The sequence below is a fragment of the Leucoraja erinacea genome, chromosome 11 (genome assembly GCF_028641065.1).
Source record: "Leucoraja erinacea ecotype New England chromosome 11, Leri_hhj_1, whole genome shotgun sequence".
Classification (NCBI taxonomy): Eukaryota; Metazoa; Chordata; class Chondrichthyes; order Rajiformes; family Rajidae; genus Leucoraja; species Leucoraja erinaceus.
The window spans coordinates 53,477,497-53,493,095 of NC_073387.1; the positions used below are offsets into that span (position 1 = coordinate 53,477,497).

Sequence of the window (15,599 nt, forward strand, 5' to 3'; positions counted from 1 at the left end):
CAGTGCAGAAACAGGCCATTCGGCCCACCGAGTCTGTGTCGACCCGCAGTCACCCTGTACACTAACACTATTCTACACACTCAGGACAATTTACAATTTTTTCTGAACCAAAGCCAATTAAACCAGAAACCTGAACGTCTTTGGAGTGTGGGAGGAAACGGGAGCACCAGAAGAAACATAGAAACATAGAAATTAGGTGCAGGATTAGGCCATTCGGCCCTTCGAGCCTGCACCGCCATTCAATATGATCATGGCTGATCATCCAACTCAGTATCCTGTACCTGCCTTCTCTCCATACCCTCTGACCCCCTTAGCCACAAGGGCCACATCTAACTCCCTCTTAAATATAGCCAATGAACTGGCCTCGACTACCCTCTGCGGCTGAGAGTTCCAGAGATTCACCACTCTCTGCGTGAAAAAAGTTCTTCTTCTCATCTCGGTTTTTTAAAGGATTTCCCCCTTATCCTTAAGCTGTGACCCCTTGCCCTGGAAACCCACAGGATCACAGGGAGAACCTACAAACATCATACAAACAGCACCCCTGGTCAGAATCGAACTCGGGTCTTTGTCACTATAAGCCAACCACTCTACCGCTGCCACTTCTGCAATGCTGGTTTATGTGTAGTAATGTTAAGGGCAAACTTTCACGTGAATATATTTCTCACGCAGTGAGTTTGGGTTATTGTCACACGTACAGAGGTAGAGTGAAAAGCTTTAGTTGCATGCTATCCAGTCAGGGGAAAGCCAACACACGAGTACATATCGAGCCATCCACAGTGTACAGATACAGGATAAAGGGAATAAGGTTTACTGCAAGATCAAGTCCAGTATAGTCCAACGGAGGTGGATGGTAGCTCAGGACTACTTTCTAGTTGGTGATAGGATGGTTCAGTTGCCCGATAACGGCTGGGGAAAAAACTGCCCGTGAATCTGGGGGTGTGCATTTTCACACTTCTGTGCCTCTTGCCCGATGGGAGAGGGGAGAAGAGGGAGTGGCCGGGTTGAGATTGTATTGTATTGTATTGTATTCAAATTTATTGTCATTGTCTCAATTTGACAATGAAATGAATTTCCCTTACAGGCAGTATCATAAAAAAAAAAATAAAAAAAAATAATAATAATAATAATAATAAATAAAACATATTAAAAATAAAATTGAAATTGTATTAAAAAAAAGCACAAACACAGGAAGTCCACTACACAACATAACATAAATGGCACCAAGGTGAGATTCGACCTTGATTCTGAGCAATTTCATAGCAAATGCTCCAAATGATGTCTCCCAAGAATAACAAATCAACAAAATAGCAACGTCTTACTGGATTTGAAAACCCTTTCACCGCGAGTCTTTGCTTGAGGTTAGTTTCTCCATCGAGGTTTGACGTCTCAATGTAGCAGATGCCATTTTGTTCCGATGAATGCAACAGGAGGATATCAGCTGGAATAATTTCATTGCAGGATAATAGCACAAAGTCACCCACATGCACATCTTTCCAGTACTTCTCAACATAGCGTCGCTGTTTCCTGTGGAATAATACATATATACACAGCCTTATGAATAGTATTAGCACAAAATAACTTATCTCCTACAACCCAGGGCTATTTCCTCTTCTCATTTAGACTTTAGATATACAGCTCTTTGGCCCACCAGTGGTCACCCTGCACTATCCTACACACTAGGGACAATTTACAAGTTTACAAGAGTTAGTTCCTCTTTTCTTTTAGATTTTTGAGATACAGCATAGAAACAGGCCCTTCGGCCCACCGAGTCCAGTGATCACCCCGTATACTAGCACTATCCTACACACTAGGGACAATTCACGTTTTTTACAGAAGCCAATTAGAATAGAATAGAATAGAATAGAATAGAATAGTTTCTTTATTGTCATTGTAACATGGGCCATGTACAACGAAATTTAAAATGTCAGCCAGTCAGTGCAGCATTCAAACATTTCAAGCTAACGAAACATCCACGGTAAAATAATAAAGATAAGCAATAAATAAAAAACACAGACAAAGCACGCATACACACCCAACCCTCCATCCTTCTGTCGATTTCACCGTTACCACAGTCCCTTAGTCTGTATCGCCCCTGCGTTCCTTGGCGGCCACATTTAGTGCTTTTATAGCAGTGGGGTAAAAACTGTTTTGTAGTCTATTTGTCCTTGTCCTTGTGGATCTGTACCGTCTGCCTGACGGCAACAGTTCAAACAGGGAGTGTCCGGGGTGGGAGATGTCCTTTATTATATTCTGGGTTTTTTTGGTGCAGCGGGAACTGTGTAGGTCCTCCAAGGTAAGGAGAGGGCAGCCGACAATCCTCTGGGCGTTGTCAATGGCCCTCTGGAGCGCTTTCCTCTGAGCCACTGTGCAGCTGGTGTACCACACGCATACACAGTATGTTAGTATGCTCTCAATGGAGCACCGATAAAAGGACAGCAGCAGCCTCTGAGTGATGTTGTTCTTCCTGAGCACCCGCAGGAAGTGCAGTCTCTGCTGGACCTTTTTCAGCAGCGCAGTGGTGTTCACGCTCCACGTCAGGTCCTCCTCAATGTGGATTCCCAGGAAGCGGAAATCCGCCACCCTCTCTACACAGTCCCCTCTGATGGTCAGAGGTACCATGTCCGTTTTGTTTTTCCTGAAGTCTATTATTACCTCCTTCGTCTTTGAGGTGTTGAGGAGCAGGTTATTTTCTTCGCACCACCCTGTCAGCTGCTCCACCTCATCCCGGTAGGCGTACTCGTCCCCCGCGGAGATGAGTCCCACCACTGTAGTGTCATCCGCAAATTTGACAATGGTGTTGCTGTGGTGGACTGGGGTGCAGTCATGCGTGTAGATGGTGTAGAGCAGGGGGCTCAGTACACAGCCCTGTGGAGAGCCGGTACTGAGGCTGAGGGCCGTGGATGTGTGATGGCCCACTCTGACTCTCTGGCTTCGACCCGACAGGAAGCTATTTATCCACGTACAGGTGGAGTGTGGAAGTCCCAAGTCCCCCAGTTTGTCCACCAGTTTGTGGGGAAGGATAGTATTAAAAGCAGAGCTGTAGTCCACAAAGAGCATCCGCACGTAGCTCCCCCGCTGCTCCAGGTGAGACGTGCAAACCAGTGTGTCGTTGTCATTGGAGCGTGGGAGGAAACTGGAGCACAACCTGGGAAAAAAAACCTTGCGGTCACGGGGAGCACGTACAAACTCCGTACAGACAGCACTCGCAGTCATGAGCGAACCCGGGTCTTTGGCGCTGTAAGGCAGCAACTCTACCGCTGTAGCCTAAGGAGCTCACAATGGCCCATTGTTGGCTGGGGAAGAGGTGATAACGAAGGGATACCAGGGATGCGGAAGAGTGGAACGTGTTGGACGACTAGGGTGGGAGAGGGGTGGGGAGAGAGGGAACGCAGGGGTTACTTGAAATTAGAGCAAGCAAGATTCATACAGCGGGGTGTAAACTGCCCAAGTGAAATACAAGGTTCTGTTCCTCCATGTCTGTTTGTTGGTTAAGCATAAAAGCATAAAAGCACCCCACGGATCTCCACGCGCAGTTTGCCTTTGCAAACATGCTGTTGACAAAAAGGATTGGAATTTGGCTCAGAGTTTATCTCTCTTTACGCACCCATCTAATAGCATTGTGTAAGACCAAGGGAAATCAGGACTCCTAATCAACAAGAGCTTCCAAGTTATAAAAAAGTTTAAAATGATCAAATACCCTGGATCATCAGAGGAGAAAGAAACAAACTACTTTCATTCATAGATTAATTGGCTTCTGTAAATTGTCCTCAATGTTTAAGATAGCACTAATGTACGGGGAGACAAAAATGCTGGAGAGGCTCAGCGGGTGAGGCAGCATCTATGGAGCATAGGCCACGTTGCAGGTCGAGACCCTTCTTCAGACTGATGTGAGGGTGGGGGAGGGGGGGGGGGGCAGGACATTAGACAATAGACAATAGACAATAGGTGCAGGAGTAGGCCATTTGGCCCTTCGAGCCAACACCGCCATTCAATGTAATCATGGCTGATCATCCCCAATCAGTACCCCGTTCCTGCCTTCTCCCCATATCCCCTGACTCTGCTATTTTTAAGAGCCCTATCTAGCTCTCTCTTGAAAGCATCCAGAGAACCCACTGTTGGGTGGGCGGCGTGACTCATGTCGCAGCGGCCTCTGCAGTCCGTCTGTCGTTTTTTTTGTTTTTTTGTCTCGTTTGAATGTAGTTTAAAGTGTTTTTTTTTTTAACTGTGTATGTGTGTGGGGGCGGGGAGCTGGGAGTGGGGGAGAGGGGAAACTTTTAAAATCTTTCCCCTGCACAGAGAACCCGACCTTTTCTCTGTCGGGTCTCCGTTGTCGTTGGGGCCAAGCACCGTGGGGCGGCCTCCAACCGGAATGACCTGGGGTTCCAGTCGCGGAGCCCGCGGACTTACTTACCATCGTGGAGCTGGCCGAGTTCGGAGCGGGAGGAGCGGACTTCTCCCGCCCGAGTTGCGGGGTTGAAAATTACCTGGAGCGGGGCCTTACATCGCCCGGCGCGGCTTTAACGGCCGTGGGACTTGTTAGTGCCCGCCGGGGGCTCCAACACCAAGACCCGGAGCGCGGCCTTGCATCACCCGGCGCGGTTTTAATGGCCGCGGGACACTTACCATTGCCTGCTGGGGACTTTTGACTCTGACATCGGGAGGAGAATGAGGAGTGCAGGGGAGAGATAAGACTTTGCCTTCCATCACAGCGAGGAGGAGATTCACTGTGATGGATCTTTGTATAAATTGTGTTGTGTCTTGATTCTTTTTCTTGTGTGTATGGCTGCAGAAACCAAATTTTGTTTGAACCTCAATGAGGTTCAAATGACAACAAATAATTTGTATTGTATTGTATTTTATTGTAACCGGCCTCCACCGCCCTCTGAGGCAGAGAATTCCACAGACTCACAACTCTCTGTGAGAAAAAGTGTTTCCTCATCTCCGTTCTAAATGGCTTACTCGTTACTCTTAAACTGTGGCCCCTGGTTCTGGACTCCCCCAACATCGGGAACATGTTTCCTGCCTATAGCGTGTCCAAGCCCTTAACAATCTTATATGTTTCAATGAGATCTCCTCTCATCCTTCTAAACTCCAGAGTGTGCAAGCCCAGCTGCTCCATTCTCTCAGCATATGACAGTCCCGCCATCCCGGGAATTAACCTTGCAAACCTACGCTGTACTCCCTCAATAGCAGGAGTCCTGGACCTCCTCCATGGACAGAGTGAGGACCACCGTATTGGAGAAGCAGCACCTCATATTTCGCTTTGGTAGTTTACACCCCAGCGGTATGAACATTGACATCTCCAATTTCAGGTAGTCCCTGCTTTCTCCTCCACTTCCCAGTTCTCCCTCAGCCCACTGTCTCCACCTCTTCCTTTCTTCTTCCCCCCCCCCATCCTCACATCAGTCTGAAGAAGGGTCCCGACCCGAAACATCGCCCATTTCCTTCGCTCCATAGATGCTGCCTCACCCACTGAGTTTCTCCAGCATTTTTGTCTACCTTCGATTTTCCAGCATCTGCAGTTCCTTCTTAAACATTTCCACTTATATATGGTCTTTCATGTCCTCTAAATAGCCTGAGGCAATTTACACCAATGAATACGTATCAAGAGGTGTAATTATCTGAACAGGCCGAGATTCAGTCGGTAGACTTTCTATCAATCATGTCATCACGAGAGAAATGTATATTGGTTCATCCGTTGCACTGTCGACATTTTTGATTCAATTTTTATATTTAAAATATGACATGACTGTCTGTTACAACTCCGAATAAAGGTCAAAATTAACAACCGTGCTTTATTTTTTGGCATGTGTAATTTTTAGTGGTGGCGAATAGAATAATGCAAGATAATTCTACCTGTTCTTGAAACCCACAAACTAGTCCCGTTATATTGATTGGAAAGTCTTTCATGTCAGTGCTAATTACCATAGAGTCATCGAGTCAGTTCAGTTTATTGTCACGTGTACTGAGGTAGAGTGAATAGATTTTGTTTTGTGCTAACCAGTCAGCAGAAAGACAAGACATGATTACAATTGTGCCATTTACAGTGTGTAGATACATGATAAGGGAATAACGTTTAGTGCAAGGCAAAGCCAGCAAAGTCCAATCAAGGATAGTCCGAGTGTCCCCAATGAGGTAGATAGTAGTTCAGGACTCTCGTTGTGGTGGGATGATTCAGTTGCCTGATAACAGCTGGGAAGAAACTGTCCCTGAATCTGGAGGAGTGCGTTTTCTATGCACTTCCATACCTTATGCCCGATGGGAGAAGGTCATAGAATCATAGTCATAGTGGACGAAGGCCCTTTGGCCCAACTTGGCCAGGCTGACCAACATGTCCCATCTACATTAGTGCCACCTACATTAGTGTTTGGCCCATATCTTTCTAAACATTTCCTATATACATGTACCTGTAAAATGCTTTTTTAAACGTTGCAATTGTACCTGCCTCAACTACCGCCTCTTGCAGCTCGTTCCATACACCCACCACCCTTTGTGTAAAAATGGTAACACGAGCTTGGTACATCCTTCTGCTTGGTAATATCTAAACATGGCGCCACATTCAGTCACTGTTCCGTAGTCTAAAGGCTCAAAACATTTGGACAAGAATCTCAACCCTAATTGTTAATGCTAAACAAAAACAATGTCAAATTCATTTTCATTTACTTCCGTGGGATGAATTTCGGGAGCAGCGTACTATTTATTGCCTCCGTTATCTGGCCCATTGTTCAGTTCCGTTCATTATTGTCGCATGTACCGAGGTACAGTGATAAGCTGTTTGTTGCATGCTATCCAGTCTGCTGAAAAACTATGCATATCAAGTCAACCATAGTGTACAGATACAGGAGGAACTTTACCTCCCCCCTCGACTACATTCAAGGACCCAAGCAGTCGTTCCAGGTGCGACAGAGGTTCACCTGCATCTCCTCCAACCTCATCTATTGCATCCGCTGCTCTAGATGTCAGCTGATCTACATCGGTGAGACCAAGCAGAGGTTGGGCGATCGTTTCGCCGAACACCTCCGCTCGGTCCACATTAACCAACCTGACCTCCCGGCGGCTCAGCACTTCAACTCCCCCTCCCATTCCGTATCCGACCTCTCGGTCCTGGGTCTCCTCCGTGGCCAGAGCGAGCACCACCGGAAATTGGAGGAGCAGCAGCTCATATTCCGTTTGGGGAGTCTGCATCCTAGGGGCATGAACATTGAATTCTCCCAGTTTTGTTAGCCCTTGCTGTCTCCTCTCCCTTCCTATCTCTCCCTCGGCCCTCGGGCTCCTCCTCCTCCTTTTTCCTTTCTTCTTCCCGTCTAAAGAAGGGTTTCGGCCCGAAACGTTGCCTATTTCCTTCGCTGCATAGATGCTGCTGCACTCGCTGAGTTTCTCCAGTATTTTTGTGTACCCAGGAGGAAGGAAATAATGTTTAGTACAAGATAAAGCACAATGACAGATAGTTCAAAGGCACTACTGTAGTCATTGGCACTGCTAACCAAGACTTCATTTCAAAACAATAGTGTAAGGCAAATATATTTTGCAAGAATAAATACTTCATTCATAAATTCCTTACCAATCAAATACCCTTGTCATTGTTCCGTTTATCTTTTTATCGAATTGGTATCGTTTGAAATCCTCAACTCCATCTTTAATTGCAGTAACAGACATTACAATTATTATGGGTAACATGGTTATCTCTTTATGGAACACCTCAATGGATGGGATCCAGTTCAGAAAGGCCAGCAACAGGAAGTAGACATTGGCAAATCTGGAACAAGAGAAGAGGGAGAGGGAATCGACATTTTACACTCTTCAATGTGCACCGTGCCAAATCACATTAGAGAAAAAAATAAACTTAACTAATTGTCGAAAAGTAAAAGACACAAAGGAACTCATTTGCCCGATGGAGCACGGTGGCGCAGCGGTAGAGTTGCTGCCTTACAGCGAATGCAGTGCCGGAGACCCGGGTTTGATCCCGACTACGGGCGCTGTCTGTACGGAGTCTCCCCAGTACGTTCTCCCCGTGACTGCGTGGGTTTTCTCTGAGATCTTCACTCCAAAGGCGTATAGGTTTGTAGGTAAATTGGCTTGGTGTGTGTGTGTAAATTGTCCCGTGTGTGTGTGTGTAGGATAGTGTTAATGTGCGGGGATCGCTGTTTGGTGCGGACACGGTGGGCCGAAGGGCCTGTTTCCACACTGTATCTCTAAACTAAACTAAAACAAAACTAAAGTCAGGCAGCATCGCTAGAGGACGTTGACAGGTGAAGTTATGGGTCGGGACCTTTCTTCAGCGCCTGAATCTTACTTCCAGCATAACTGAAATCTAGCTTCAAAGTGCCGTTATTGAAACATTTTCGACTTTGGAGATACAGCATGGAAACAGACACCTTTGGCTTGCTGAGTTCATGCTGACCAGCGAATACCCCATACACTAACAATATCCTACACACACTAGGGACAATTTACAACTTTTACCAAAGCCTATTAACCCGCACGCCTGTACGTCTTTGGAGAGTGGGAGGAACCCAGGGGAAATCCACGCGGTCACAGGGAGAACGTACAAAATCCGTACAGACAGCACCCGTAGTCAGGATCGAACCTGGGACTCGTAAGACGGCAACTCTACCACTGTGCCACAGTGCCTTCCCACTTGTCAAGCTTCAAATGGCGGAAAAGAGAAAGGGTCAAATCGGGCAAAGAACAAAAAAATACCATTTCAATATTTATAAAATGCATTACCGAAACACTTCTTTTGGAACAGTGAAATGTCAACTGCCAATTAGATTGTAAATTAAAACGCATTTTCACCGAGGAAAACCAATTTAACAGAGACAAATCACGGTGCTTACCTCTTACACTGTTCAATAAAGTTCTTTGGAAGAAAGTTGATGATGGTGTATTTTCTGGTGGTGATTTTGTTGCTCGTATAGTTTCTCATTTGCCTTTCCGAGTCCTTGCTGAGCATTCTATTATTTGGAATGATAATTCTTTGCTTAGTTAAAGTGGGCGATCGTTGACCTTTGGCGGGGGAATTCAAAGGCGGAGATGACAACAATGGCGTTGTTTCAGAGAGGCTGCTTCTCCTCTGTCCCTGGAAGCGGAATCTAATCCATTCTATTGTGTGTGCCATGATTCATTCTCCAGATCACGTTCCCTCTCTCCAATGGGAAAATCTGATCTATTGGACCAGAAATAATGACCGTCTTGTGTTAGTTTCGATTTTTTAGTTTTTGAGATACAGCGCGGAAACAGGCCCTTCGGCCCACCGGGTCCGCGCTGGCCAGCGGTCCCCGCAAACTAACAATATCTTAACTCCCAATCCTTTCCTGACGTCCACTGAGCGAGGGTATATATGTATGTAGTTTGTTTGTCTATAGTATTGTAACAAATGTAAAGCACTTTGGCCAACGAGAGTTGTTTTTTAAATGTGCTATATAAATAAATGTGACTTGATTTAACACTAAGGTACACAAAAATGCTGGAGAAACTCAGCGGGTGCAGCAGCATCTATGGAGTGAAGGAAATAGGCAACGTTTCGGGCCAAAACCCAAGGAAATAGGCAACGTTTCGGGCCAAAACCCAAGGGGTTTCGGCCCGAAACGTTGCCTATTTCCTACGCTCCATAGATGCTGCTGCACCCGCTGAGTTTCTCCAGCATTTGTGTGTACCTTCGATTTTCCAGCATCTGCAGTTCCTTCTTAAACACCTGTTCACGAAGGATTTGGTTGAAGGAGTGAAGGAAATAGGCAACGTTTCGGCCAGCATCTGCAGTTCCTTCTTAAACACTATCTTAACACTATCCTGCACACCCACTTTCGGGACAGTTTTCACATTTACCAAGCCTACACGCCCTTGGAGGGTGGGAGGAAACAGAAGAGCGCGGAGAAAACCCACGCAGGTCACGGGGAGAACGTACAGACAGCACCCGCAGTCGGGATCGAACCCGGGTCTCCGGCGCTGCATTCGCTGTAAGGCAGCGAACCTACCGCTGCACCACCGTGACCATGGCTACAAAGAAAGTGACTAAAGTAATCAACGTGGCCATAGTAATGATTGGGAAACTGGTAAAATGCAACGGAGGCCAGCAACATTTTAATAGGTAATCAGATAAATATGACATTGAACGATCTCATAAGCTCAAGGAGCAGAATTAGGCCATTTGCCCCATCAAATCTTCTCTGCCATTCCACCATAGCTGACTTATCTAATTCTCAGTCTGAAGAGGGGGTTCGACCTGAAACATCACCCATTTCTTTTCTCCAGAGATGCTGTCTGTCATAAGGTCATATGGAATAGGAGTAGAATTGTGCCATTTGGCCCATCATCTACTCTGCCATTCAATCATGGCTGATCAATCTCTCCCTCCTAACCCCATTCTCCTGCCATCTCCCCATAACCTCTGACACTTGTACTAATCAATAATCTATCTATCTCTGCCTTAAACTTAACCACCGACTTGGCCTCCACAGCCTTCTGTGGCAAGGAATTCCACAGATTCACCACCCTCTGACTAAAGACATTTCTCCTCATCTCCTTCCTAAAAGAACATCCTTTAATTCTGAGGCTATGACCTCTGGTTCTAGACTCTCCCACTAATGGAAACATCCTCTCCACGTCCACTCTATCCAAGCCTTTCACTATTCTGTACGTTTCAAAGAGTTCCCTCCTTATTCTTCTAAACTCCAGCGAGTACAGGCCCAGTGCCGACAAACACTCATCATAGGTTAACCTACTCATTCCTGGGATCATTCTTGTAAACCTCCTCTGGACCCTCTCCAGAGCCAGCACATCCTTCTTCAGATATGGTGCCCAAAATTGCTCACAATATTCCAAATGCAGCCTGACCAGCCCCTTATAAAGCCTCAACATCCATGTTTTTGTATACGTCCTCGTGAAATAAATGCTAGCATTGTATTTGCTTTCTTTCAATACCAATCTGATTTGCAAATTAACTTTCTGGGAATCCTGCACCAGCACTCCCAAGTCCCTTTGCATCTCCGATTTCTGGATTCTCATCCCATTTAGAAAATAGTCTATGCCTTTATTTCTACTACGAAAATGCATGACTCCACACTTTGCTACACTATATTCCATCTGCCACTTCTCTGCCCACTCTGCCAACCTGTCCAAGTCTTTCTGCAGAGTCCCTGCTTTCTCCATACTACCTGCCCCTCCACCTACTTTCGTCTCACCTGCAAACTTTGCCACAAAGCCTTCAATCCCCTTGTCCAAATCATTAATAAACAATGACAAACGGAAAGCTGTCCTGCAGAGTTACTCCAGCTTTTTGTGTCTATCTTTAGTGTAAACCAGTGTCTGCAGTTCCGTGCCGTGTCCGAGATTGTACTCGAGGTTTGTGATTGCATTTATATATCGTATATCTGATCTGTTTGGATAAGATGCAAAGCAAAGCTTTTCACTGTACCTCGCAACATGTGACAATAATATACGTAAACCTAAATCTCAACCTACAATGTGTAGGAAGGAACTGCAGATGCTCGTTTACACAGAAGTTAGACACAAAATGCTGGAGTAACTCAGCGGGTCAGACAGCATCTCTGGATAGAAAGAATAGGTGATGTTTCGGGTCGAGACCCTTCTTCAAATTGAGAGTCAGGGGAAAGGGAATATTTGAGAGATAGACGGTGATGTAGAGAGATATATAACAAATGAATGAATATTATGCAAAAAAGTAACGATAATAAAGGAATCAGGCCAATTAGCTGTGGTCGAGGTGAAAAAAAGTTACAGACAATGTGACTCAACAAGACTTTTTTGCATATCTTTCTTTCATTTGTCTATATCTCTCGTTTCCCTTTCCCCTGACTCAGTCTGAAGAAGGGTTTCGACCCGAAACATCACCCATTCCTTCTATCCAGAGAAGTTGCCTGTCTAAACCTATAATGTCATGTATATCAGTAGTCATTGGCACATCGGTAGAGTTGCTGCCATTCAGTAAATCCAGCGTTGGAGACCCGGGTTCGATCCCGACTGCGGTTGCCGTCTGTACGGCGTTTGTACGTTCTGCCCGTGATCTGCGTGGGGTTTGTCCGAGATCTCCGGTTTCCTCCCACACTCCAAAGACGTACAGGTATGTAGGTTCGTTGGCCTGGTAAATGTAAAAAATGTCCCTAGTGTGTGTAGGATAGAGTTAATATGCGGGGATCGCTGGTAGAACGGTGTGGAATCGGTGGGCCGAAAGGCCTGTTTCCGCGCTGTATTTCTAAATAACCAACACACAGTAAATGTGTGATACTATTTGAAAAAAAACCCAACATGGAAATAAATCAAATGACTGTCTGCTGAGTGCAACCAAGAGCAGCTCAGATTAAAATAAATAAAATTCAATTTTCAGGATAGAATTGGATCCTCTGAGTCCAGTGACCATTAAGTAGTGTTTTCTGACTAACAATGTGAAGATAATTTCTATTTACAGGCATGAATACCTCAAGGTCTTTTCAATAAGACTGTAATAATTGGCTGTTCCAAAGACCTGATAAAATCTACAACTAATCCGAAAATCAGCAACCACGGAACAAAAATGTGTTACTTTCTGAAAATATCATCAGTAATTCACGTGCGAAATTACCTTGAAGGACAAGGTAGATACGGGTCCTCTTGGACTGTAATGTTTACAGATCTTGCGTAAATAATCTACCCGTGAATATTAGAAAATAATGTTTGAAATGCCTTTTGAGGCAAGGTCAAGTGTTGAGGAATGGAACAAACGCTACTTTCTGTAAGACAGCATTGAGTCCGATAATAACTCCAGCACTAGATGGGTTTTTTTTGTAAGCCTGCATCTGCAATTCCTTGTTTCGACAATTAGGTACTTGGTGGCTGGAACAGACGGAGAGGGCCAGAGGATCTGTATCAGAGGATACTGAGTTGGATGATCAGCCATGATCATATTGAATGGAGGTGCAGGCTCGAAGGGCCGAATGGCCTACTCCTGCACCTATTTTCTATGTTTCTATGTTTCTATCTGTCAACAGTTTCCAAGCTGATGGCCAGCAGCATAATCAAGTTAAGTCGCACCTTGGCCACTCCCTCTTCTCCCCTCTCCCATCGAGCATAGAAGTGTAAAAACACACACCTTCAGATTCAGGGACAGTTGCTTCCCAGCTGTTATCAGGCAACCGAATCATCCTACCACAACCAGAGAGCGGTCCTGAACCACTATCTAGCTCATTGGTGACCCTCAGACTATCCTTGACCGGGCTTTGCTGGCTTTACCTTGCACTAAACGTTATTCCCTTATCATGCATTAGAATGTTGGGTGGGCGGCACGACTCACGTCGCAGCGGCCTCTGCAGTCCGTCTGTCTTTTTATTATTTTTTGTCTCGTTTGAATGTAGTTTGTATTTTATTTTTTAACTGGGTGTGTGTGTGGGGGGCGGGGGGGGGTAAACCTTTTAAAATATTTTCCCTGTAAGGAGAACCCGACCTTTTCTCTGTCAGGTCTCCGTTGTCGTTGGGGCCGAGCACCGTGGAGCGGCCTCCAACCGGAAAGACCTGGGGCTCCAGTCGCGGAGCTGCGGACCTACTTACCATCGTGGAGCTGGACGAGTTCGGAGCGGGTGGAGCTGTGGTGGCGCGCGGCTGCGACCCGACCCCGGAGATTCGGAGGCTCCAACCGCAGGTCTGGTGGACAGTAACACCGGGAGCCCGCGGGTCCCTGCTGGGAGACCGCTTTTCAGGGCTTCCGCAACGGCGACTTCTCCCGCCCGAGTTGCGGGGTTGAAGAGTACCTGGAGCGGGGCCTTACATCATCGCCCGGCGCGGCTTTGAATGGCTGCGGGACTTGCTAGCGCCCGCCGGGGGCTCCAACACCAAGACCCGGAGCGTGGCCTTGCATCGCCCGGCGCGGCTTTACTTACCATCACCCGCCGGGGGCTTTGACTCTGACATCGGGAGGAGAATGAGGAGAATGAGGAGTGCAGGGGAGAGATAAGACTTTGCCACCGCTCCCCACGCTGTGATGGATGTTTGTGTAAATTGTGTTGAGTCTTGGTTCTTTTCCTTGTGTGTATGACTGCAGAAACCAAATATCGTTTGAACCTCAACGAGGTTCAAATGGCAACAAATAAATTGTATTGTATTGTATTGTATTGTATGCATCTACACACAGTAAATGGCTCGATTGTAATCATGTATTGTCTTTCCGCTACCTGGATGGCAGGCAACAAAAGTTTTGCACTGTACCTCGGTACACGTGACAATAAACTAAACTGTAGAACTGATTCCGTGACTTGCCCTGACTAAAGGTACACTGGATTTCAACCCTTGCATATCACAAACTGGACGCCTGGATTTTGTTTTAACTTACAACTGGGACAAATAGAATTATCAGTCGTTGATGAATTGACAATTACAGACTCGCAGAGATTTTCTGCTTGCAGGAGATTACAAGTGGATTTTTGAAAATTACTTTTGAGACAATTAGTAGTGATACAGCAGATGGGAATGGCAAGGCTTAGTCATAACCTGTGGCCCTATTAAACTCCACAGGAGAAATAAAGATGCATTATTTTTACTCTCCTCCATGGAACAGCAACATATTTTAAAACAGACGTTCAAAGCAGATTCAAACAAAAATGTTCAAACTTCCCAGCACTGCTTGTTTTAGTTTTAATTTTAGAGATACAGCATGGAAACAGGCCCTTCGGCCCACCGAGTCCACACCGACCAGCAATCCCCGCATACTAACATTTTCCTACACACACTCGGGACAATTTACACTTATACTAAGCCATTTAACCTACAAACCTGCATGTCTTCGGTGTGTGGGTAAAAAAACCAAAGGTCTCGGAGAAAACCCACACAGGTCACGGGGAGAAGGTACAAACTCCATACAGGCAGCACCCGTAGTCAGGATCGAACCCGGGTCTCCGGCGCTGCAAGGCACCAACTCTACCGCAGCACCACCGGGCTGCCCAAACTCCGAATTGAATTCCAAATTAAAAACATGATTTGACAAGAAGCTTTTATACTGCCCTCTTCAAGAAAGTCCTGCAGATGTGTCGGAAGGAACTGCAGATGCTGTTTTACACCGAAGATACTACTGGAGTAACTCAGCGGGACAAGCAGCATCTCTGGAGAGAAAGAATGTGTGATGTTTTGGGTCGGGACACTTCTTCAGGCTGAATATTAATATCCATGTACCTATCTCAATCAATCAATCAATATTTATTACAGGTTACACAGAAAAGCTGGAGAAACTCAGCGGGTGCAGCAGCATCTATGGAGCGAAGGAAATAGGCAACGTTTCGGGCCGAAACCCTTCTTCAGACTGATCAGGGGTGGGGGTGGGTGGGGACAAGAAAGGGAAAAGGAGGAGTAGCCGGAAGGCTGGAGGGTGGGAGGAGACAGCAGGGGAGCTGAGGAAGGGGAGGAGACAGCAAGGACTAACAGAATTGGGAGAAGTCGATTATTTATTACATGTCGTTTGAACCTCAGTGAGGCTCCACAGCCATACAAACAAAGACAATTTCCTACAGACATACACACAATTCAATTTACAAAAACATCCATCACAGTGAACCCACTGTGATGGAAGGCAAAGTCTTTTCTCTCCCTGTTTTCCATTTCTCTCCCGATGTCCAAGCCCC

The 15,599-nt window shown here is 46.1% G+C and overlaps 1 protein-coding gene across 1 annotated transcript in view; it reads right to left on the reverse strand.

Moving 5' to 3' along the window:
- LOC129701832 (phospholipid-transporting ATPase VB-like) overlaps positions 1-15,599 on the reverse strand; it is a 125,016-nt gene that overhangs the window by 68,249 nt on the left and 41,168 nt on the right. The window contains exons 2-4 of the mRNA XM_055643301.1: positions 8,838-9,166; positions 7,562-7,756; positions 1,320-1,524 (exon numbers count right to left, since the gene is read on the reverse strand). Of these exons, the coding sequence (XP_055499276.1) occupies positions 1,320-1,524; positions 7,562-7,756; positions 8,838-9,118 (681 nt within the window). The 5' untranslated portion in view covers positions 9,119-9,166. The remainder of the gene's footprint in view (positions 1-1,319; positions 1,525-7,561; positions 7,757-8,837; positions 9,167-15,599) is intronic.